Here is a 22,283-nt window from a genome sequence, read left to right as displayed (position 1 = left end):
TGGCAAGATCTCGGCTCACTGCAACCTCCACCTCCCAGGTTCAAGCAATTCTCCTGCCTTAGCCCTCCCAAGTAGCTGGGACTACAGGCATGCATCACCACACCTGGCTAATTTTTGTATTTTTAGTAGAGATGGGGTTTCACCATATTGGCCAGGCTGGTCTCAAACTCCTGACCTCATGATCCACCCATCTCAGCCTCCCAAAGTGCTGGGATTACAGGTGTGAGCCACCGCTCCCAGCCTAGTGAGACCCCATTTCTAAAAAAAATGTTTTAAATTAGCCAGGCCTGGTGGTGTGCGCCTGCAGTCCCAGCTACTTAGGAGGCTGAGGCAGGAGGATGGCTTGAGCCCAGGTGGTGGTGGCTGCAGTGAGCCATGATCGCGCCACCGCACTCCAGTCTGGGTGACAGAGCAAGAACCTTTCTCAAAACAAACAGGAACAACAACAAAAAGCAGAATGTATCCAGAGAAAGGCATAAGAGAGACACAAGAATGTAGAGAATGAGGAGCAAGTTCTGGTAAAGATGAACGAAAGTGAATCAGAGTCAGATAAGCCACATACGTGGGTAAAGAGAAGTGGATGGAGGGATGGAATCTGGCCAGTGGCCCGGAGGCGCCCTGCAGGCCTGCACTGCCTCATCAGCCTGACGTAATTGGCTCCATGGCCACATCTACCCCAGAAGCCCGGTGCTGCACCATTCCCTGCCGTTGAAATTCCCCTTGGTGACCACATTGGAGGCATGTTCCTTTTTTTTTTTTTTAATTTTATTTATTTATTTATTTATTTTTCATTTTATTTTATTTTACTTTATTTTATTTTATTTTATTTTATTTTATTTTTGAGACAGTCTCGCTCTGTTGCCCAGGCTGGAGTGCAGCAATGCAATTATGACTCACTGCAAGCCTCAAACTCCTGGACTCAAGTGACTCTCCTGTCTCAGCCTCCCAAGTATCTGGGACTACAGGCGCATGCCACCATGCTTGACTCATTTATTTATTTTTTGTAGAGGTGGGGGTCTCCCTGTGTTGCCCAGGCTGGTCTCGAACTCCTGGCCTCAAGCGATCCTGCCACCTTGGCTTCCCAAAGTGTTGGGATTACAGGCGTGAGCCACTGCACCCGGCCGGCCGGCCGGGGAGCCTCATTCTTGCCTGATGGTGAAAGGACATTTGGAATACCCACATTACAAAAGGCCCAGCACTGAGCGCCCTCAGGAAATAAGACACTTTGATGGCCACATAAGTTTAAATACAGAAATAACTGTAAGAGAAGGGAGAATGCAAATGTATAAAAGTGATTAAAGCTAAAAATTAGCTGAGTGGGATGGTGCATGCTTGTGGTCCCAGCTCCTCAGGAGGCTGAGGTGAGAGGATTGTTTGAGCCCAGGAGTTGGAGGCTTCAGTGAGCCATGATCACACAACTGCACTCCAACCTGGGCAACAAAGTGAGACCCTATCTTTAAAAAAAAAAAAAAAAGAATTGGCCGGGCGTGGTGGCTCATGCCTGTAAACCCAGCACTTTGGAAGGCTGAGGTGGGAAGATCAGTTGAGCTCGGGAGTTTGAGACCAGCCTGGCCAACATGGTGAAACCCTGTCTCTACTAAAAATCCAAAAATTAGTCAGACATGGTAGTGCAGGCCTGTAGTCCCTGCTACTTAGGAGGCTGAGGCACGAGAATCGCTTGAACCATGGGGTGGAGGTTGCAGTGAGCCAAGATCGTGTCACTGCACTCCAGCTTGGGTGACTGAAGGAGACTCTGTCTCCAAAAAAAAAAAAAAAAAAAGATAAAATTGGCTATGGTAGAACACACATTTTTTAAAGTGATTAAAGCATTATAGGTGTCATGGGGAATCGATAAGAGATGGGAGATGGGGGCTGCAGGGGCCTAGCCTGGAAGAGTGGGTCAAGCTCAGCTCTATTTTGGTAAATCAAGTCCCCCTCCTCTCTGGTATGCCCGGAAGATAAGGATACACTTGGAACAGCAGTGGGGTACACCCATGACCTGCAGCCCAGAGGGGAATATCTTCCTGGGATCTGAAACCTGTAAAGTCAGCCAGTGGGAGTATGTTAGGACTAGGGAGACAGCAGAAGGATCTGGTATGAAATGGATGAGTGGGGCTGCCAGGCATCCCCTCGGGTAAGCAGCCAGTCCACTTCCGAGGCATTTAAGGCCCACACTCCGCTAAATGCTGAGAGACGTAAAAACAAACACCAAAAACATCCATCCCGCAAGGAGCTTGCATTATATCAAAATGGACAGCTCAGGCTGTCTGGGTTCCTGTCCTGGCTCTGCCGCCCACCAAGAGCAGCTGCCACCAGGGAGAACCTAGAATGTATCGGACATTTGGCAGACGATGTTTTATGTAATTCTCATTGCAACCTTGAAAGATGGGAATCGTTATCTATCTTTTACAAATAAGAATACTGAGGCTATGATCCCTCAATTATAGGGAAGGAAAGAAGGGAGGGAGGGGGAGGGGGAGGAGGACGGGAGGAGGAGGGGGAAGAGAAGGAGAAGAGATTAAGTTTTACCTAGTCACATAGCCAATGTCAGATCCCTAACTAGCGGCCGGGTCCGCCTGATCCAATGAACACTATTCTTTCATTTATGGTGTAGTCACTGTGTGGCTTCAAGCACAGTGGACCTCTCCGGACCTAAGTGCCCTTGCTTATAAATTAGAAGAACTAGGTCAGGGCCAGGCACGGTGGCTCATACCTGTAATCTCAGCACTTTGGGAGGCTGAGGCAGGTGGATCATTTGAGCTCAGGAGTTCAAGAACAGTCTGAGCAACATGGCGAAACCCCGTCTCTACCAAAAATACAAAAACTTAGCCAGGCGTGGTGGTGTATGCCTGTGGTCCTAGCTACTGGGAGGCTGAGGCAGGAGGATCACTTGAGCCTGGGAAGTAGAGGCTGCAGTAAGCTGAAATGGCACCACTGCACTCCAATCTTTAGCCCAGGAGTTTGAGACTAGCCTGGGCAACATAGAGAGACCCCCATCTCTGGAAAAAAAAAAAAAAAAAAATTAGGCGGGGCACGGTGGCTCACATCTGTAATCCCAGCACTTTGGGAGGCCGAGGAAGGCGGATCACTTGAGGTCAGGAGTTCAAGACCAGCCTGGCCAAAATAGTGAAACCCCATCTCTACTAAAAATACAAAAATCAGCTGGGTGTGGTGGCAGGTGCCTGTAATCCCAGCTACTTAGGAGGCTGAAGCAGGAGAATTACTTGAGCCTGGGAGGTAGAAGTTGCAGTGAACTAAGACCACAGCATTATACTCCAACCTGGGCAAGAAGAGTGAAACTCTGTCTCAAAACAAACAAACAAACAAAAATTAGTGGGGCATGGTGGTGCACACCTGTAGTCCCAACTACCAACTCCTCAGGAGGCTGAGATGGGAGGATCGCTTGAGCCTGGGAGGTCAAGGCTGCAGGAGTCATGATTGTGCCAAGGCTGGGAGCCATGATTGTGCCAAGGCTGGGAGCCATGATTGTGCCACTGCAGTCCTACCTGGGCGACAGAGTGTGGCCCCTACTCAAAAAAAAAAAAATGCAATTGTGGACAAGCAAGGGCTACATTTGGTGAGGCAGCACCAGTTAGAGTGTTCGAGAATTTAAAGAGAAATGGCCAGCCAGGGGCTGGCAGGGGAGAGGGGACACAGCAGGAGAGGAGGGGGAAGACAGGCACAGAGCCAGGGTAAGGAAGGGCCCCTGGACAGGCTGTCCCAGGGCCACGATCTTAAATAAAAGGCAGTGGAGGGCCAGGCACAGTGGCTCACGCCTATAATCCCAGCACTTTGGAAGGCCGAGGCGGGTGGATAATGAGGTCAGCAGATCGAGACCAGCCTGGACAACATGGTAAAACCTGTCTCTACTAAAAATACAAAAATTAGCCAGGCATGGTGGTGCACGACTATAATCCCAGCTACTCGGGAGGCTGAGGCAGGAGAATCGCTTGAACCTGGAAGGCAGAGGATGCAGTGAGCCAAGATCATGCCACGGCACTCCAATCTGGGCAAGAGAGCAAGACTCCATCTCAAAAAAAAAAAAAAAAGGCAGTGGAGACACCTAGTACTGGTTCCCTCCTAGAGAGGGGCAGAGAGCCGAGCCCAAACACAGGCTATTTTTGGAGTTGTGTTGTTTGGAGAGCAACCAAGCCAGAAATAGTGCTGTTAGCAAGACCCTGCCTTCTCCACCCCCGGCTCTCCCAGTGAAATCACCAGGAATCAGGGAGGCCGGGCCCCACATTCCTGGGAGCCTATGTAACGGGCAGTGCTCTCTTCCCTACCGGAAGGGCTCGGGAGCTGAGCATTTGACTGTAAATGGGATTCTGGGATTCCAGAGGGACAGAAGGACTGAGTCAGAGACAGCAGAAAAGAGAGAGAGAGAGAGAGTAGAAATGGGGGGCAACCTCCTGCAGCAGAGAAAAGGGGACAGGAGGGCAGGTTCGGGGAGAAAGGGTAGGCAGGAGGTCAGAGAGAAGAGAGCAGGCAGCAGGAGGCTCAGAGAGAGAAAAGGAAAGTGAAAAAGAGAGCAGGGAAGACAGAAGAAAAGAGGAAGAGCAGAGATCGGGCCAGAAGGCAGGAGGTCAGGGGACAATGGGTGGTGGGAAGGCCAGCGTCCACCCAGGGCCCCTCAGTGGGTGGGGGGCAGAGGGACACTCACGGAAAATCTGAGTGTGATCTACAGTCACGAACCACCTGCTCAGGGACAGATGGACACATCTTTCCCAGTAGGCTGGAAACAGAACTTTCCCCTGAAATCCACAGCCTGGTAACTCACTCTCTTATCTCTGACCCTCCGGAAGCCAGAGATCTAGCTATTTCAACAGCACGGACTTTTCTCTCTGTGCCCGTGTGACCCCTTACAAAAGAGCCCAAGCTGGAAAGAAAGGATTGGATCAAGAAATAGAGAACTTGGGATTCAGGGGAAAAGGGGAAAGTGGTAACCCCTTGAGTCAGACTCTGAGGGGTCAGCTGGGGAGCAGCCCGCAGGCAGCTGGACCCTGGGATGGAAGGGCTCAGCGCCTAAGGCAGGCAAGAGAAGGCAGGGCCACGTGCATGAAGTAGAGGCAGGGGTCATGGCCAAGTCTGAGTTCTATTTATTTATTTATTTATTTATTTGAGACAATCTTGTTATTTATTTGAGACGATCTTGCTCTGTCTCTGAAGCTGGAATGCGGTGGTGCAATCTCAGCTCACTGCAACCTCCACCTCCCGGGTTCAAAAGATTCTCCCACCTCAGGCTCCCGAGTAGCTGGGACTACAGGTGCGTGCCGCCATGCCCGGCTAATTTTTGTATTTTTTAAAAATAGAGATGGGGTTTCACTCCAAGTCCAGGTTCTAGAGCAGCTAGGCAGCCCCAGCTCATCAGAGTCAAGGGAGAAATCGGAAACTTCACATGGACCCGACAACACAGGTTCTGCCTCGGTTTCTAATACACATCCTCCTTATGCCTACAAGTTTCCACCGATTTGGGTAAAGACCCCTTAGTAAGTCAGTCACTTCTGAGTCCAAAGTAAAACGCTCTCCACCCTCCACCCCAATCAGGACTAGAGCTGTTCCCCAGCTCTCCCGTGCCCAAGGATGGAATGTCCTTTTTGCTCTTTGCCTTGTCCTTTGAGACAGGTCTCTCTTTGTCCCCCAGGCTGGAGTGCAGTGGTGCGATCATAGCTCACTGCAGCCTTGAGCTCCTAGGCTCAAGTGATCCTCCTACCTCAGCTTCCCAGGTAGCTGGGACCATAGGCACACGGGTTAATTTGTTTTTCTTTTTTTTTTTTTTTTGGTAGAGATAGGATCTCACTGTGTTGCCCAGTCTGGCTCAAATTCCTGGGCTCAAGTAATCCTCCTGCCTCAGCCTCCCCAAAGACTGGGATTACAGGTGTGAGCCACCACACCCAGCTGGGGTGTCTGTTTTGGATCAGCATCAGGATCATCCACCCAGTCTATCAGTGGGGACTAAATTGGTGACTGTTCCTGCAGAGCCCTGGCTGTCCACAGAAAATAGCAGAGACCTGGCAAGGTATGGGACAATGGCTCCTGGTATGACAGGCAGGGATGGAGGCTAAGCTGCAGGCTGGAGAGGCCGGCATTGACACCTGAGGAGGCCACATCTAGCTATTTCTAGAACCATTGATCTTTCAAGTCCTTGAGGCTTGGTACTCCCTGATCCCTGTTCCCCTCTGATCCTTAAGGTCAGAGAGCAAAGCCTTGGGGGGTACTTTTTTTTTTTTTTTGAGATGGATTCTTACTCTGTCACCCAGGCTGGAGTGCAATAGGATGATCTCGGCTCACTGCAACCTCCACCTCCCAGGTTCAAAAGATTCTCCTGCCTCAGCCTCCCAAGCAGCTGGGATTACAGGCATGCACCACCATGCCTAGCTAATTTTTGTACTTTTAGTAGAGATGGGGTTTCACCATATTGGCCAGGTTGGTCTTGAACTCCTGGCCTCAAGTGATCCACCCGCCTTAGCCTCCCAAAGTGCTAGGATTACAGGTGTGAGCCACCATACCCAACCTTGGGGTGCTTTTGAGGACAAGAGATAAGTTTGGGACGACTGAGCATGGTGGCTTATACACTTTGGGAGGCAAAGGTGAGAGGATTGTTCCAGCCCAGGAGTTCAAAACCAGCCTGGTCAACATAGCAAGACTGTCTGTATAAGAAAAAATAATCATTAGCTGGGCGTGGTGGTGCTTGCCTGTAGTCCCTAGTACTTACTTGCTTGAGCCCAGGAGTTCAAGTCTACAGTGAGCTATGATCACACCACAGCACTCCAGCCTTGGTGACAGAGTGAGACCCTGTCTCAAAAAAATAAATAAATAAATAAATAAAAGATGGGTTTGGGGCTGGACTTGTCTTCATCCAAGAGGTCAAGGCAGTTTCTTCTTCCTCACCACTAACCACACTCTCAGGGACTCCAAACCACAACTAAGAAAAGGAAAAAGACATAAACAAGAGGCAGTTTCACAGGAAGAGTTCTCCTAATGAGTCTGTGAGCCTAACTTTCCGACCGACCGAAGTTCTCCTCTCTTTGCCCGCCAGCTGTGAGAAAACAAAGCCTAAGGCAGATTAAAAAGCAGGAGGACTGCTCAGAGTGGTTGCCCTTGGTATCTGTTTACTGAAAAAATCCAAAACAAACATCCGACGCTTCCACCCACTGAAACTTCCTGTGACTCTGCTACCAGCTGTCTCCATGGATTCTCCCAATTAAACCCCACCATCTACACAAAACTCAACTGTGTGTGGACCCCAAGTATGCCATCTCTCCAATACAGGACCCCCTGGGCAGCACCCTGGCCACCCTTACATCCACAACATCTAGGCCACACGGCCAAGGGCGCCTGACCCTGTCAAAACCCCAAATGCGGCCAGGCACAGTGGCTCATGCCTGTAATCCCAGCACTTTGGGAGGCTGAGGCAGCTGGATCACAAGGTCAGGAGTTCGAGACCAGCCTGACCAACATGTTGAAACCCCGTCTCTACTAAAATACAAAAATTAGCCGGGCATGGTAGTGCGCACCTGTAATCCCAGCTACTCGGGAGGCTGAGGCAGGAGAATCGCTTGAACCCAGGAACCCAGGAGGTGGAGATTGCAGTGAGCCAAGATAGTGCTACTGCACTCAGCCTGGGCAACAAAACAAGACTCCATCTCAAAAAAAAAAAAAACCGAAAAGCAAAATCCACTAGTCTAGTCCTACATGCTCACCCACAGCTAGCCAGTTTCCACCCTCTACAGCAGAGGTCCCCAACCTCTGGGCCAGGGGCTGGTACTGGTCAATGCCCTGTTAGGAACCAGGCTACATAGCAGGAGGTGAGTGGCAGGTGAATGAAATTTCATCTGTAGTTACAGCCACTCCCCATCGCTTGCATTACCACCTGAGCTCCGCCTCCTGTCAGATCAGCGGCGGCATTAGATTCTCATAGGAGCTTGAACCCTGTTCTAAACTGTTCATGTGAGGGATGTAGGTTGCACGCTCCCTATGAGAATCGAATGCCTGATGATCTGTCATGTCTCCCATCACCCCAGATGGACCGTCTAGTTGCAGGAAAACAAGCTCAGGGGTCCCACTGATTCTACACGATGGTGAATTGTGGAATTATTTCATTATATATGTTACAACGTAATAATAACAGAAATAAAGCACATAATAAATGTAATGCACTTGAATCATCCTGAAAGCATCCCACCCTGGTCTGTGAAAAAATTGTCTTCCATGAAACCGGTCCCTGGTGCCAAAAACGTTGAGGACCACTGCTGCTCAGAATCTATCAGTCACTCTTCTTCCCCTCACCCCCTTGCCCTAGAAGCACACCCTGCAAACCCGCCGTGAATTGACACTCTGCTTCTATCCCTCTTCCCCTCGTGTCTGTTTCTGGAGGAAGAGGATAAAGGACCAGCTGCCCCAAGTCCTAGCGGGCAGCTCGAAGAAGTGAAACTTACACGTTGGTCTCCTGTTTCCTTGCCAAGCCTTTACCATGGTAACAACCCCTGGTCCCGTTCAGCCACCACCGCCCCACCCAGCACACCTCCAACCCCAGTCAGACAAGGTTGTTGACACAAGAGAGCCCTCAGGGGCACGGAGAGAGTCTGGACACGTGGGGGAGTCAGCCATGTATCATCGGAGGCGGCTGGGCACATGGCGGGGATGAGGGAAAGACCAAGAGTCCTCTGTTGGACCAAAGTCCTAGACAGACAAAACCTAGACAATCACGTGGCTGGCTGCATGCCCTGTGGCTGCTGGGCTAGGCCCAGGAGGAGGGAGGGGCGCTGTTTCCTGGAGGTGGCCCGGGGCACCGGGTGGACAGCCCCGGGGGAAAAACATCCACATTTTGATGGAGGTTATCTTTGATAACTCCACAGTGACCTGGTTCTCCAAAGGAAAAGCAGGCAACGTGAGCTGGTTTTTTTTCTCCAAGCTGAACACTAGGGGTCCTGGGCTTTTTGGGTCACCCGGTATGGCAGACGGTCAACCTGGCAGGACATCCGGGAGAGACAGACACAGGCAGAGGGCAGAAGGGTCAAGCGAGGTCCTCAGGCCAAGGCTATTGGGGTTTGCTTAATTGTTCCTGAACCCTCTTACACACGTACACACACAGAGCAGCACGCACACACACACACACACACATGCCTCAGCAAGTCCCGGAGAGGGAGGTGTCGAGGGAAGGGGGCCCCGCTGGCTGTTCAGACGGACTCCCAGAGCCAGCGAGTGGGTGGGGCTGGAGTATGAGTTCATCTATTTCCTGCCCACATCTGGTATAAAAGGAGGCAGCGGCCCACGGAGGAGCACAGCTGTGTCTGGCTGCAGGGCCAAGAGCGCTGTCAAGAAGAGCCACACGCCCCACTCCAGCAACTGAATTCCTGCAGCTCAGCAGCCGCCGCCAGGGCAGGTCGAACCGCCAATCGCAAAGCACCTCTGAGAACTTCAGGTAGGAGAAAAGCAAACTCCCTCCAACCTCTTACTTCGGGCTTAGAAGTAAGGCAGAGAACTTGCCTCCCCAGAGTCCCCTCCCTCCATCATCCCCCGCTATTCCTCTATTTTCTTTTTCTCAGACCTGCAGCCTTGAGTCGACCCTATCCTGGGGTGACTGCAGGAGAGCAGGGAGGATGGTCAGGCCCCATCAACAACCCCATCACCCAGAAACAAGAACCTTGACTCTCTCGGTCCCTCTGCATCAAGACACTTACCCATTTCCCACCTCATACCTGCTAACTTGAATGAAACAATCACTGGGAAAGCATTATAAGAGAATTAAGGCCAGGCACTGTGGCTCATGCCTGTAATCCCAGGACTTTGTGAGGCTGAGGCAGGCAGATAACTTGAGCCCAGGAGTTTGAGACCAGCCTGGGCAACATGGCAAAACCCTGTTCTCCCAAAAAAAAAATACAAAAATTAGCTGGGCGTGCTGGTGTGCCTGTATTCCCAGCTACTTGGGAGGCTGAGGTGGGAGGATTGCTTGAGCCAGGGAGGCAGAGGCTGCAGTGAGCCAAGATTGAGCCATTGCACCCAGCCTGGATGACGGAGCAAGACTCTGTCTCAAAAAATGAATGAAAGGAAGGAAGGAAGGAAGAAAGAGAGAAAGAGAGAGAAAGAGAAAGAGGAAGGAAAGAAAGAGAGAGAGAAGGAAGGAAGGAAGGAAGGAAGGAAGGAAGGAAGGAAGGAAGGAAGGAAGGAAGGAAGGAAGGAAGGAAAAGAAAGCAAATGTAAAGGCTCATGCAAATCAAAGATGTGATAATTGATAATTGAGCCTGGGCTAAATCCCCCCTGTGCTGCAAAGGCAGCGGGACACAGAGGGAAGGCAGATGGACTGGATTCCAAGATTCCCGTAGGGCAAGATGGCCAAAGACTCCCTGCCACTGCCCGGGGAAAAGTCAGTCTGAGTGAGATGGAGTGGGACGGGCTAAGAATCTGAATGTGTCATGGTCTGTTCCTGCACCTTGCCCTAGTGTTCACCCACCACCTGCTTGCAGGAAACAAGAAGAGCAGGGCCCACAGCTGGCCAGCTCCCCTCCCCTCCCGCCTGTCTTCCAGAAAGATTCCTTCACCAGCCCTCTTTCCATTGCTCTAGGATGCAGATGTCTCCAGCCCTCGCCTGCCTAGTCCTGGGCCTGGCCTTCGTCTTTGGTGAAGGGTCCACCGTGCACCATCCCCCATCCTACGTGGCCCACCTGGCCTCAGACTTCGGGGTTAGGGTGTTTCAGCAGGTGGCGCAGGCCTCCAAAGACCGCAACGTGGTTTTCTCACCCTATGGGGTGGCCTCGGTGTTGGCCATGCTCCAGCTGACAACGGGGGGAGAAACCCGGCAGCAGATCCAAGCGGCCATGGGATTCAAGATTGATGGTGAGCCACGGGACACTGGGGGAGGTGGGAGGCATGCAAAATAGACCAACCAGAAGCCAAGGAAAGGCTGGCTCTGGCTTAGCTGAGCCAAGCCCCATACAGCTGTGCTGCAGGGGCCACCCCATCTTCTTCCCACTACACCCCAAGTCACTGGACCCTTGAATTGCCAAGGGTGTCTGGCCAGTGGATTTACCGCTTATTCACCACCGCATGATCTTAACCTCATTAAGCCTCAGTTTGCCCATCTATAAAATGAGGATCATAAAAATACCAACCACAGAGGGCTGTCCTAAAGAATTCATGGGCCGGGCACGGTGGCTCACGCCTGTAATCTCAGCATTTTGAGAGGCTGAGGCGGGCGGATCAGGAGGTCAGGAGATTGAGATCATCCTGGCTAACATGGTAAAACCCCGTGTCTACTAAAAATACAAAAAAATTAGCCAGGCATGGTGGCAAGCTCCTGTAGTCCCAGCTACTCAGCAGGCTGAGGCAGGAGAATGGTGTGAACTTGGGAGGTGGAGCTTGCAGTGAGCCGAGACCGTGCCACTGCACTCCAGCCTGGGCAACAAAGCGAGACTCTGTCTTGAAAAAAAAAAAAAAAGAATTCATGGAATTACACTTGTGAAATGCTTAGCACAGTCATCACTATAAGAAAAAAAAATCTAAGGCCAGTCATAGTGCCTCGTATCTGTAATCTCAGCACTTTGGGAGATTGAGGTAGGAGGATCACTTGAGGCTAGGAGTTCGAGGCCAGCCTGGGCAATACGGTGAAACCACGTATCTACTAAAAGTATAAAAATTAGTCCGATGTGATGGTGTACACCTGTAATACCAGTTACTCAGGAAGTTGAGGCACAAGAATCGCTTGAACTCGGGAGGTGGAGGTTGCAGTGAGCTGATATCGCACCACTGCACTCCAGCCTGGGCGACAGAGTGAGACTCTGTCTCAAAAAAAAAAAAAAAAATTAAGAAAAGAAAAAAACTAAGGTCAGGCAAGGTGGCTTATGACTGTAATCTCAGCATTTTGGAAGGTTGAGGCAGGAGGATCACTTGAGGCCAGAAGTTTGAGACCAGACTGAGCAACAGCGAGACCCCTGCCTCTACAAAAAATTTAAAAATTAGCCAGATGTGGTGGCACATACCTGTAGTCCCAGCTACTTAGGAGGCTGAGGTGGGAGGATGGCTTGAGCCCAGGAACTGGAGGCTGCAGTGAGCTATGATTGCACCACTGCACTTCAGCCTGGACAACAAAGGGAGGCCCTGTCTGGAAAAAAAAAAAAAAAAAAGGAAGAAAGAAAATATTTAGGGTTCATCCAGGAGGTGGAGGTTGCAGTGAGCTGAGATCACGTCATTGCACTCCAGCCTGGGAGACAAGAGCAAAACTCTATCTCAAAAAAAAAACAGGAAGAAAATATTTAGGGTTCATAACTTAAGAACAGAGAAAAATATTCTAGCCCAAAGAGAGGGTTGGGATCTGAGACGTTTGAAGAAAGGAAGAGATACAGAAAAGAGATTTTGTCCTGGAATGAAATCTCCCTCCAGAGAGCCCTGGGAAAGCACGGTAGCCCCCATTCATCAGGGTGGAGCCTCTTGTGGGGGAAGTGGGCTCGGCTGGGAACCCTCGATTCAGCACGAGCCTGACATGTCTTCTCCTCTCTGCCCCTGCACAGACAAGGGCATGGCTCCCGCCCTCCGGCATCTGTACAAGGAGCTCTTGGGGCCGTGGAACAAGGATGAGATCAGCACCACAGACGCGATCTTTGTCCAGCGGGATCTGAAGCTGGTCCAGGGCTTCATGCCCCACTTCTTCAGGCTGTTCCGGAGTACGGTCAAGCAGGTGGACTTTTCAGAGGCAGAGAGAGCCAGATTCATTATCAACGACTGGGTGAAGACACACACAAAAGGTGAGCAGGCAGGGAAAGGAAGCCCGTTCCCCGGGGCCTCAAGAGAAAGGGAATTTGGAAACAAATCCATATATCCCAGTTGGGTGCAGTAGTTCACACCTGTAATCCCAGCCCAACACTTTGGGAGGTCTAGGCGAGAGGATGGCTTGAGGTCTGGAGTTTGAGACTAGCCTGGCCAACATAACAAGACCCCATCTCTACAAAAAATTTAAAAACCAGCTGGGCATGGTGGTGCACACCTGTAGTCCCAGCCACTTGGGAGGCTGAGGTGGGAGGATCACTTGAGTCCAGGAGTTCAAGGCTGCATTGAGCTATGTTTGCAACACTGCACTCCAGCCTGGGCCACAGAACAAGACCTCATCTCTAAAAAAACAAACAAAAACCAAATCCACATATCCTAAACAACGCTCCTTTTCAGCATTCTGTTCTCTATGGACAGAGGGCTGGATGCTTTAAGAACCAAATCTTAGGCTGGGCACGGTGGCTCACACCTCTAATCCTAGCATTTTGGGAGGCCGGGGCGGGCAGATTGCCTGAGCACAGGAGTTCGAGACCAGCCTGGCCAACATAATGAAACCCTGTCTCTATCAAAAATACAAAGAATTAGCCAGGTGTGTTGGCGCCTGCCTATAATCCCAGCTGCTCAGGAGGATGAGGCTCAAGAATCATTTGAACCCGGGAGGCGGAGGCTGCAGTGAGCTGAGATCATGCCACTGCACTCCAGCCTGGGTGACAGAGCAAGACTTTGTCTCCAAAAAAAAAAAAAAGGAACTAGATGGGTTCATTTAAACCCCTGACTGCAGCCCTTTGACATACATCCAGTTGAGGACTGTGAACTCTGGGAAACATCTAAAAGGCTTGAAAATTTTGACTAGGCCGGGCGCAGTGGCTCACGCCTGTAATCCCAGCACTTTGGGTGGCCAAGGTGGGCGGATCATAGGTCATGAGATTGAGACCATCCTGGCTAACACGGTGAAACCCCATCTCTACTAAAAAATACAAAAAATTAGCTGGGTGTGGTGGTGGGCGCCTGTAGTTGCAGCTACTCGGGAGGCTGAGGCAGGGGAATGGCATGAACCCGGGAGGCGGAGCTTGCAGTGAGCCGAGATCGCGCCATTGCATTCCAGCCTGGGTGAGAGTGCAAGACTCTGTCTCAAAAAAAAAAAAAAAAAATTTGTCTAACTTCAGCCGGGCGTGGTGGCTCACACCTATAATCCCAGCACTTTGGGAGGCCGAGGCAGGTGGATCATGAGGTCAGGAGTTTGAGACCAGCCTGACCAACATGATGAAACCCCATCTCTACTAAAAATACAAAAATTAGCCAGGCATGGTGGCGGGTGCACGTAATCCCAGTTATTCAGTAGGCTGAGGCAGGAGAATCACTTGAACCCAGGAGACGGAGGTTGCGGTGAGCCAAGATCGCGCCACTGCACTCCAGCCTGGTGACAGAGCGAGACTCCATCTCAAAACAACAACAACAAAAAAAGCTGTCTAACTTCCTGATCTTCCTGATCGTTGGTTTTCCCACAGGGATGATCAGTGACTTGCTTGGGAAAGGAGCCGTGGACCAGCTGACACGGCTGGTGCTGGTGAACGCCCTCTACTTCAACGGCCACTGGAAGACTCCCTTCCCCGACTCCAGCACCCACCGCCGCCTCTTCCACAAATCAGATGGCAGCACTGTCTCTGTGCCCATGATGGCTCAGACCAACAAGTTCAACTATAGTAAGTCCAAGAGCCCCTTCCCCACAGCCCACAGCAACTGCATCTCATTCCTGGGGTATCCCAAGGAATGCCCAAATTGTCGCCCTCCGACAGGGAATGCTCCCCTTTAAGGGAGGAGAGACCCTAGAATATACTCCAGCTTTGACAAAGATTCTCCAAGCAGGAGACATCAGGATAATGGGAACAGAAGACAGGAGGTTTACCCCATGAAGAATGAAGCTGAAATCCAGAAATTCCCTCAGGGCCACATTTGTCCACCTGACTCCAGGGTCTCCTCTTCATGTATTGCTGGTGTGACTACCTGGGGATGAGAAATCCTGCTGGGGGAGTTGAGGTTAAGGGGATGAGGACTCCAGGTGCGGTGGCTCACGCCTGTAATCCCAGCACTTTGGGAGGCCAAAGTGGGTGGATCACCTGAGGTCAGGAGTTTGAGACCAACCTGGCCAACACGGTGAAACCCCATCTCTACTAAAAATGCAAAAATTAGCCAGGCGTGGTGGCACGTGCCTGTAATCCCAGCTACTCGGGAGGCTGAGGCAGGAGAATCACTTGAGCTTGGGAGGTGGGAGTTGCAGTGAGCCGAACAAAATTGAGCCACTTCACCCCAGCCTGGGCGAAAGAGTGAAACTCCGTCTCAAAAAAATTAAATAAAATAAAAAAAGGATGAGGACTGGGATGAATTGGTGGTTGGGTGTGAGGAAAATGGAAGTGAAAGAAGGCCAAAAGAGACAGAGAAGGCCTGGCGCGGTGGCTCACGCCTATAATCCCAGCACTTTGGGAGGCTAAGAAGGGGGATTGCTTGAGGCCAGAAGTTGAAGACCAGCCTGGGCAACATAGCAAGACCCTGCCTCTACAAAAAAAATTTTTTTTAATTAGCCAGGCTTGGTGACATGTATCTGTAATCTACTCAAGAAGCTGAGGTGAGGCCAGGCGCGTTGTCTCACGCCTGCATTCCCAGCACTTTGGGAGGTCCAGGCGGGTGGATGACCTGAGGTCAGGAGTTCAAGACCAGCCTGGCCAACATGGTGAAACCCCATCTCTACAAAAATACAAAAATTAGCTGGGCATGATGGCAGGTGCCTGTAATCCCAGCTACTCGGGAGGCTGAGGTGGGAGAATCGATTGAACCGGGGAGGGGGAGGTTGCAGTGAGCTGAGATTGCGCCATTGCACTCCAGCCTGGGTGACAGAGTGAGACTCCTCAAAACAAACAAACAAACAAACAAAAAACAGAAGCTGAGGTGGGAGAAACATTTGAACCAGGATTCGGAGGCTGCAGTGAGCTATGATTTCACCACTGCACCACACTCCAGTCTGTGTGACAGAGTGAGACCCTGTTTCTTACAGACACACAGAGAGAGAGACGGAGAGAGAGAGAGAGAGAGAGAAACTAGAAGATACTGAATTGGCAGAAGAGAAGGGAAATAGAAATTAAAATACTGAATAGGGGAGCAGTGAACAGGGGATCTCCAAAAGCCAAGAGGGAGAGAGAGCCTGGCTTCCAGAAAAAGCGGAGAAGCCAGGAGAACTAGGTGAAAATCCAGTGCTGGGTTGCTGTCAGCGAGAGCTGGAGCCCTTTCCAACGAGCCATCTTGGTGTCTTCACAGCCGAGTTCACCACGCCCGATGGCCATTACTACGACATCCTGGAACTGCCCTACCACGGAAACACCCTCAGCATGTTCATTGCTGCCCCTTATGAAAAGCAGGTGCCTCTCTCTGCCCTCACCAACATTCTGAGTGCCCAGCTCATCAGCCACTGGAAAGGCAACATGACCAGGCTGCCCCGCCTCCTGGTTCTGCCCAAGTAAGTCACAACCGCTATCTCTCCCACCCACCCACCCACCCCTCTCTCCAGGCTCCCCAAAGTCGCTGCCCCCCAGGTTGAATTTCCCCGATCTGTGACGTTTGCAGGGCAGGGACATGCATGTGTGGGAGGCTGATGGGAAACTGTAGCCTGGGTTTGATTAGGAGTCTTGCAATCATCCCTCCCCCTGTTTCTGCTGGAGGGCAGGGGACAGCTCTTCCCGACCACACCTCCACATTGACTATCCCCCCAGAATACTCAGCAAAAGCCCCCAAAAGGAGAGCCAGAGAAATGAGGGAGGTAGGGGCCCAATCAGTCCACATCTACTTAAGGTGGCCCCACCAGCACTCCTATCCCCCACCCTTTCAAGTCAACATCCAGACAAAAGAAATCACTTCCAAAGACAGAGCAGCTCAAAGCGCAGCTTCTAGCTGGGGTTCCAAGAAAGCAGATTTTTCGAAATCCTTCTGCAGAAGGAAGCAAAGAGATTTTTCGAAATCCTTCTGCAGAAGAAGGCTGGGGCTGGGGAACTCCAGAATTATAGGGAAGCCTCCCACCACGCTCATCCCAAATTTCCAGATGCTACAATGCCAGGCTTGGGGAAAGAAGAGAATGTAGTTGGTTAGCTGGTGCATGCTCTCTCACTTGCATCCTCTCTCTTCCTCTTTCCCCACCCACCCCTCGGCTCATAAAAATCGAGGTAATTAGTCGTGCCCTAGTGAGAAGCAGAGAGTGCTCAAAGGCCCCCTGCTTGGGTCCTCTTCAGCGTTAGCTCTCAGAAACACAATCTGCAGAACAGATTTTTGTTCCAACATCCTTGCAGGAGAATTTGCCCTTAGCTTCCCCCGCCCCAGCCAGGCTGAATAAAATTATGCTGAAACTACTGTCTTATTTGAGGAAAGTAATTAGTCATAGGTGGGAGGGGGTGGGGAGATTGCAGAAGAATGTTCATGAATATTAGGATTTCCAGCAATAAGGAGGACTTTGTAAACAGCTTTAGAAAAAGAACAAGGCCGGCTGGGCGCTGTGGCTCATGCCTGTAATCTCAGCATTTGGGGAGGCCAAGACGGGTGGATCACTTGAGGCCAGGAGTTCAAGACCAGACTGGCCAACATGGTGAAATCCTGTCTCTACTAAAAATACAAAAATTAGCCGGCCATGGTGGCAAGCGCCTATGAGCCCAGCTACTCGGGAGGCTGAGACACGAGAATTGCTTGAACCCGGGAGGCGGAGGCTGCAATGAGCTGAGATCACACCACTGCACACCAGCCTGGGGGACAGAGCAAGACTCTGTTTCAAAAAAAAAAAGAAAGAAAAGAAAAGAAAAGAAGGCGGGGCCCTGAGGCTCACGCCTGTAATCCCAGCACTTTGGGAGGCCTAGGCGGGTGGATCACGAGGTCAGGAGATCGAGACCATCCTGGTGAACATGGTGAAACCCTGTCTCTACTAAAAATACAAAAAAAAATTAGCCGGGCATGGTGGCGGGCTCCTGTAGTCCCAGATTCTCAGGAGGCTGAGGCAGGAGAATGGCGTGAACCCGGGAGGCAGCGGAGCTTGCAGTGAGCCGAGATCGCGCCACTGCACTCCAGCCTGGGTGACAGAATGAGACTCCGTCTCAAAAAAAAAAAAAAGAAAAAGAAAAGAAAAAAAGGAAAGGAAAGGAAAGGAAAGGAAAGGAGAGGAGAGGAGAGGAGAGGAGAGGAGAGGAGAGGAGAGGAGAGGAGAGGAGAGGAGAGGAGAGGAGAGAAGAGGAAGAGGAAGAGGAAGAGGAAGAGGAAGAGGAAGAGGAAGGGAGGGAGGGAAGGGAAGGAAAGAAGGGAGAGGACCAGGCCTCCCTCTCCAACCTTCACCTCCATTCCTATTCTGGCCACTTGATTTGGGGGACACCTGGTAGGGGACGAGGAAAGGTGCAGGCTGCCAGCCAAAGGGGACCCCACCTTGAGCAGCCTCTTACTGCTATCCGCAGGTTCTCCCTGGAGACTGAAGTTGACCTCAGGAAGCCCCTAGAGAACCTGGGAATGACCGACATGTTCAGACAATTTCAGGCGGACTTCACGAGTCTTTCAAGTAAGAGGACCTTCCTTTGCTTTTTCTTATCCCAGTGGAGTGCGGGGGCCCCTAAGAGGAAAAAGGAACCTCTCCTTGAGAGTGGCAGCTGATCTAATCCTGTATCCACATCTGTTTCAGACCAAGAGCCTCTCCACGTTGCGCAAGCGCTGCAGAAAGTGAAGATCGAGGTGAACGAGAGTGGCACGGTGGCCTCCTCATCCACAGGTGAGTCTGGCTCAGGTGAGGCTCCATGGGCCTGTCACCTCCATCACCCTTCAGGATAACTGGTCCCCAGACCCAGGAAGGACCCCGCATCCCTCTCCACACAGATCTCTCTGCACAGAGCGGCTCTGTCTGTGCTCAGCCATCACCCGTTCCCCACCTGTTTCTCAGCCTGGAAAACGGGCTTGGGACCATGGAACCCTGTTTCCTCACCTGATGGCTCCTAAGTTCCCTGACTGTGAAAAGGCCTCCTAAAGGAAAACCCAAGTTGTTCCCACAGTGGGAAGTAAACTTAAGAAATGTGCTTATCAGGCTGGGCGTGGTGGCTCACACCTGTAATCCCAGCGCTTTGGGGAACCAAGGCGGGTGGATCACTTGAGGTCAGGAATTCGAGACCAGCCTGGCCAACATGGCAAAACCCTGTCTCTACTAAAAATACAAAAATTAGCCAGGCCTGGTGGCGTGTGCCTGTGGTCCCAGCTACTCGGGAGGCAGAGGCAGGAGAATCACTTGAATCCAGGAGGCAGAGGTTGCAGTGAGCCGATATCACACTGCTGCACCCCAGACTGGGCAATAGAACGCAACTCTGAAGTAAGAGAGAGAGAGAGAGAGAGAGAGAGAGAGAGAAAAGAAAAGAAAGAGCTTATCAATAAGCCCTTAAAGGATTTAGATAAATGTGTGTAAGGGAAGAGCTGATCCATTGCTACCAAGCTCCTGGAGGAAACCAGGTCTCAGAGGATGTCCCTAAACTTTTAAGGTTCATATTCAGGAAAACAACTTCCAGCTGGGCTCAGAGGCTCACACCTGTAATCCCAGCACTTTGGGAGGCTGAGGCAGGAGGATCACTTAAGCCCAGGCATTTGAGACCAGCCTGGGCAGCATAAGGAGACCCTGTCTCTATAAAAATTAGAAAAAAAATTAGCCAGGCATGGTGGCATGCACCTATAGCCCCCGCTACTTGGGCGACTGAGGTGGGAGGATCACTTGAGCCCAGGAGTTCGAGGCTGCCGTGAGCCACGAAGGCACCACTGCACTCCAGCCTGGGCAACAGAGGGAGACCCAGTCTCTTAAGAAAAATGGTGGGGGGTGCCAGTGCCAGCATCCCTCTGTTCTAAGGCATTGTCCCTTCTCTTGCAGCTGTCATAGTCTCAGCCCGGATGGCGCCTGAGGAGATCATCATGGACAGACCCTTCCTCTTTGTGGTCCGGCACAACCCCACAGGTGAGCCTGGAACCCATCATGTTCCACATCCTCCCACCCATCCTTTCTCTTAGGAACTAGTCCCGACAGATGCAGACATCTCTCTACCCCTGAGAGGGCTCTGGGCAGAGAATCCATAACCCTACCCTGCTTCCTGTCCCAAGAGGAGGCCACCTTTTATCACCCACAGACAGTGCCGGGCCACCATCCCTGCTCTGTCACTCAGGCAGCTGAGACTCCAGACAGCTCACTCATCTGCCCAGATCTCAGTCCTTCCACCCACATCCAGCCTGATGAGCTGTCCCACTCCTTCCGCTTCTCAACTCCCACGGTTCTTCCATCCTCAGGAACAGTCCTTTTCATGGGCCAAGTGATGGAACCTTGACCCTGGGGAAAGACGCCTTCATCTGGGACAAAACTGGAGATGCATCGGGAAAGAAGAAACTCCGAAGAAAAGAATTTTAGTGTTAATGACTCTTTCTGGAGGAAGAGAAGACATTTGCCTTTTGTTAAAAGATGGTAACCCAGATCTGTCTCCAAGACCTCGGCCTCTCCTTGGAGGACATTTAGGTCAAAATCCCTAGTCTCCACCTGGAACCCTGGGAGAGAAGTTTGAAGCACAACTCCTTTAAGGTCTCCAAACCAGACAGTGACGACTGTGGGACCATCTGGGGCACCTGCTTCCGCCTCTCTCTCTGCCCACTCGGGTCTGCAGACCTGGTTCCCACTGAGGCCTTTTGCAGGACGGAACTATGGGGCTTACAGGAGCTTTTGTGTGCCTAGTAGAAACTATTTCTGTTTCAGTCACATTGCCATAACTCTTGTACTGTCTGCCACTGTGGAGGAGGCTGGTGACAGGCCAAAGGCCAATGGAAGAAGCACCCTTTCATCTCAGAGTCCATTCTGGCACTGGCCACCCCTCCCCAGTACAGGGGTGCTGCACATGGCAGAGTGAATGTCCCCCATCACGTGGCCCAACCCTCCTGGCCTGGCTGTCTCCCTCCCCAGAAACAGTGTGCATGGGTTATTTTGGAGTGTAGGTGACTTGTTTACTCATTGAAGCAGATTTCTGCTTCCTTTTATTTTTATAGGAATAGAGGAAGAAAGGTCAGATGTGTGCCCAGCTCCTCACCCCCCAGTCTCTTGGTGGGGAGGGGTGTACCTGAATATTTATCATATCCTTGCCCTTGTGTGCTTGTTAGAGAGAAAGAGAACTATTAAGGAAAATAATATTATGTAAACTTGCTCCTAGTGTTTCTTTCTGGTCTGTGTCACCGTATCTCAGGAAGTCCGGCCACTTGACTGGCACACACCCCTCGGGACATCCAGCGTGATGGAGCCCACACTGCCACCTTGTGGCCACCCGAGCCCCTTGCGCCCCTCTTGTCCTCGTCTTTCTCCCCTTGATGGAAATTGACCATTCAATTTCAGCCTCCTTCAGGGGACCAAAAGGACGGAGTGGGGGAGAGAGACTCAGACGAGGACAGAGTGGTTTCCAATGTGTTCAGTAGATTTAGGAGCAGAAATGCAAGGGGCTGCATGACCTACCAGGACAGAACTTTCCCCAATTACAGGGTGACTCACAGCCGCATCGGTGACTCACTTCAATGTGTCATTTCCGGCTGCTGTGTGTGAGCAGTGGACACGTGAGGGGGGGTTGGTGAGAGAGACAGGCAGCTCGGATTCAACTACCTTAGATAATATTTCTGAAAACCTACCAGCCAGAGGGTAGGGCACAAAGACGGATGTAATGCACTTTGGGAGGCCAAGGCGGGAGGATCACTTGAGCCCAGGAGTTCAAGACCAGCCTGGGCAACATACCAAGAGCCCTGTGTCTTTAAATATATATATTTTAAATATATTTAAATATATATTTCTAATATCTTTAAATATATATGTATATATTTTAAAGACCAATTTACGGGAGAATTGCACATAGATGTGAAATGAATGTAATCTAATAGAAGCCCAATCAGCCCACCATGTTCTCCAATGAAAAATCCTCTTTCTTTGGGGTTTTTCTTTCTTTCTTTCTTTTTTGATTTTGCACTGGACAGTGATGTCAGCCACATACAGGATCCACAGGGGCGGTGTCAGATGCTATTGAATTGTGTTGAATTGTATGCTTTTTCACTTTTGATATATAAACATGTAAAAATGTTTCAAAAAATAATAAAATAAATAAATATAAAAAATATTTCGGGACAGTCACTGCCCTCACCTTCTCCATTTCACACCATACAAGAAATCAGAAGCCTAGGCCAGGTGCTGTGGTTCACGCCTGTAATCCCAGCACTTTGGGAAGCCGAGGTGGGTGGATCACCTGAGGTCAGGAGTTTGAGACCAACCTGGACAACATGGTGAAACCCCGTCTCTACTAAAAATACAAAAATTAGCTGGGCATGGTGGCATGTGCCTGTAATCCCAGCTACTCAGGAGGCTGAGGCAAGAGAATCACTTGAAGCCAGGAGGCAGAGGTTGCAGTGAGCTGAGATTGCACCACTGAACTCCAGGCTGGGTGACAGAGCAAGACTCCCTCTCAAAA

The 22,283-nt window shown here is 51.0% G+C and overlaps 2 protein-coding genes across 5 annotated transcripts in view; both read left to right on the top strand.

The window, feature by feature from the left end:
* The window catches only part of AP1S1 (adaptor related protein complex 1 subunit sigma 1), a 339,237-nt gene that overhangs the window by 297,897 nt on the left and 19,057 nt on the right, over nucleotides 1-22,283 (top strand). The window lies entirely within an intron of this gene.
* On the top strand, nucleotides 9,266-21,926 carry SERPINE1 (serpin family E member 1). The gene is made up of 9 exons (XM_050783739.1): nucleotides 9,266-9,421; nucleotides 10,562-10,833; nucleotides 12,504-12,737; nucleotides 14,268-14,462; nucleotides 16,069-16,267; nucleotides 18,234-18,334; nucleotides 18,455-18,541; nucleotides 19,676-19,759; nucleotides 20,086-21,926. Exons 2-9 carry the CDS (start codon nucleotides 10,563-10,565, stop codon nucleotides 20,121-20,123), a joined length of 1,209 nt encoding a protein of 402 aa, XP_050639696.1. The 5' UTR covers nucleotides 9,266-9,421; nucleotide 10,562; the 3' UTR covers nucleotides 20,124-21,926.

Source organism: Macaca thibetana, chromosome 3, assembly GCF_024542745.1.
Source record: "Macaca thibetana thibetana isolate TM-01 chromosome 3, ASM2454274v1, whole genome shotgun sequence".
NCBI classification, from domain to species: domain Eukaryota; kingdom Metazoa; phylum Chordata; class Mammalia; order Primates; family Cercopithecidae; genus Macaca; species Macaca thibetana.
This window is presented reverse-complemented; position numbering and strand designations above follow the sequence as displayed.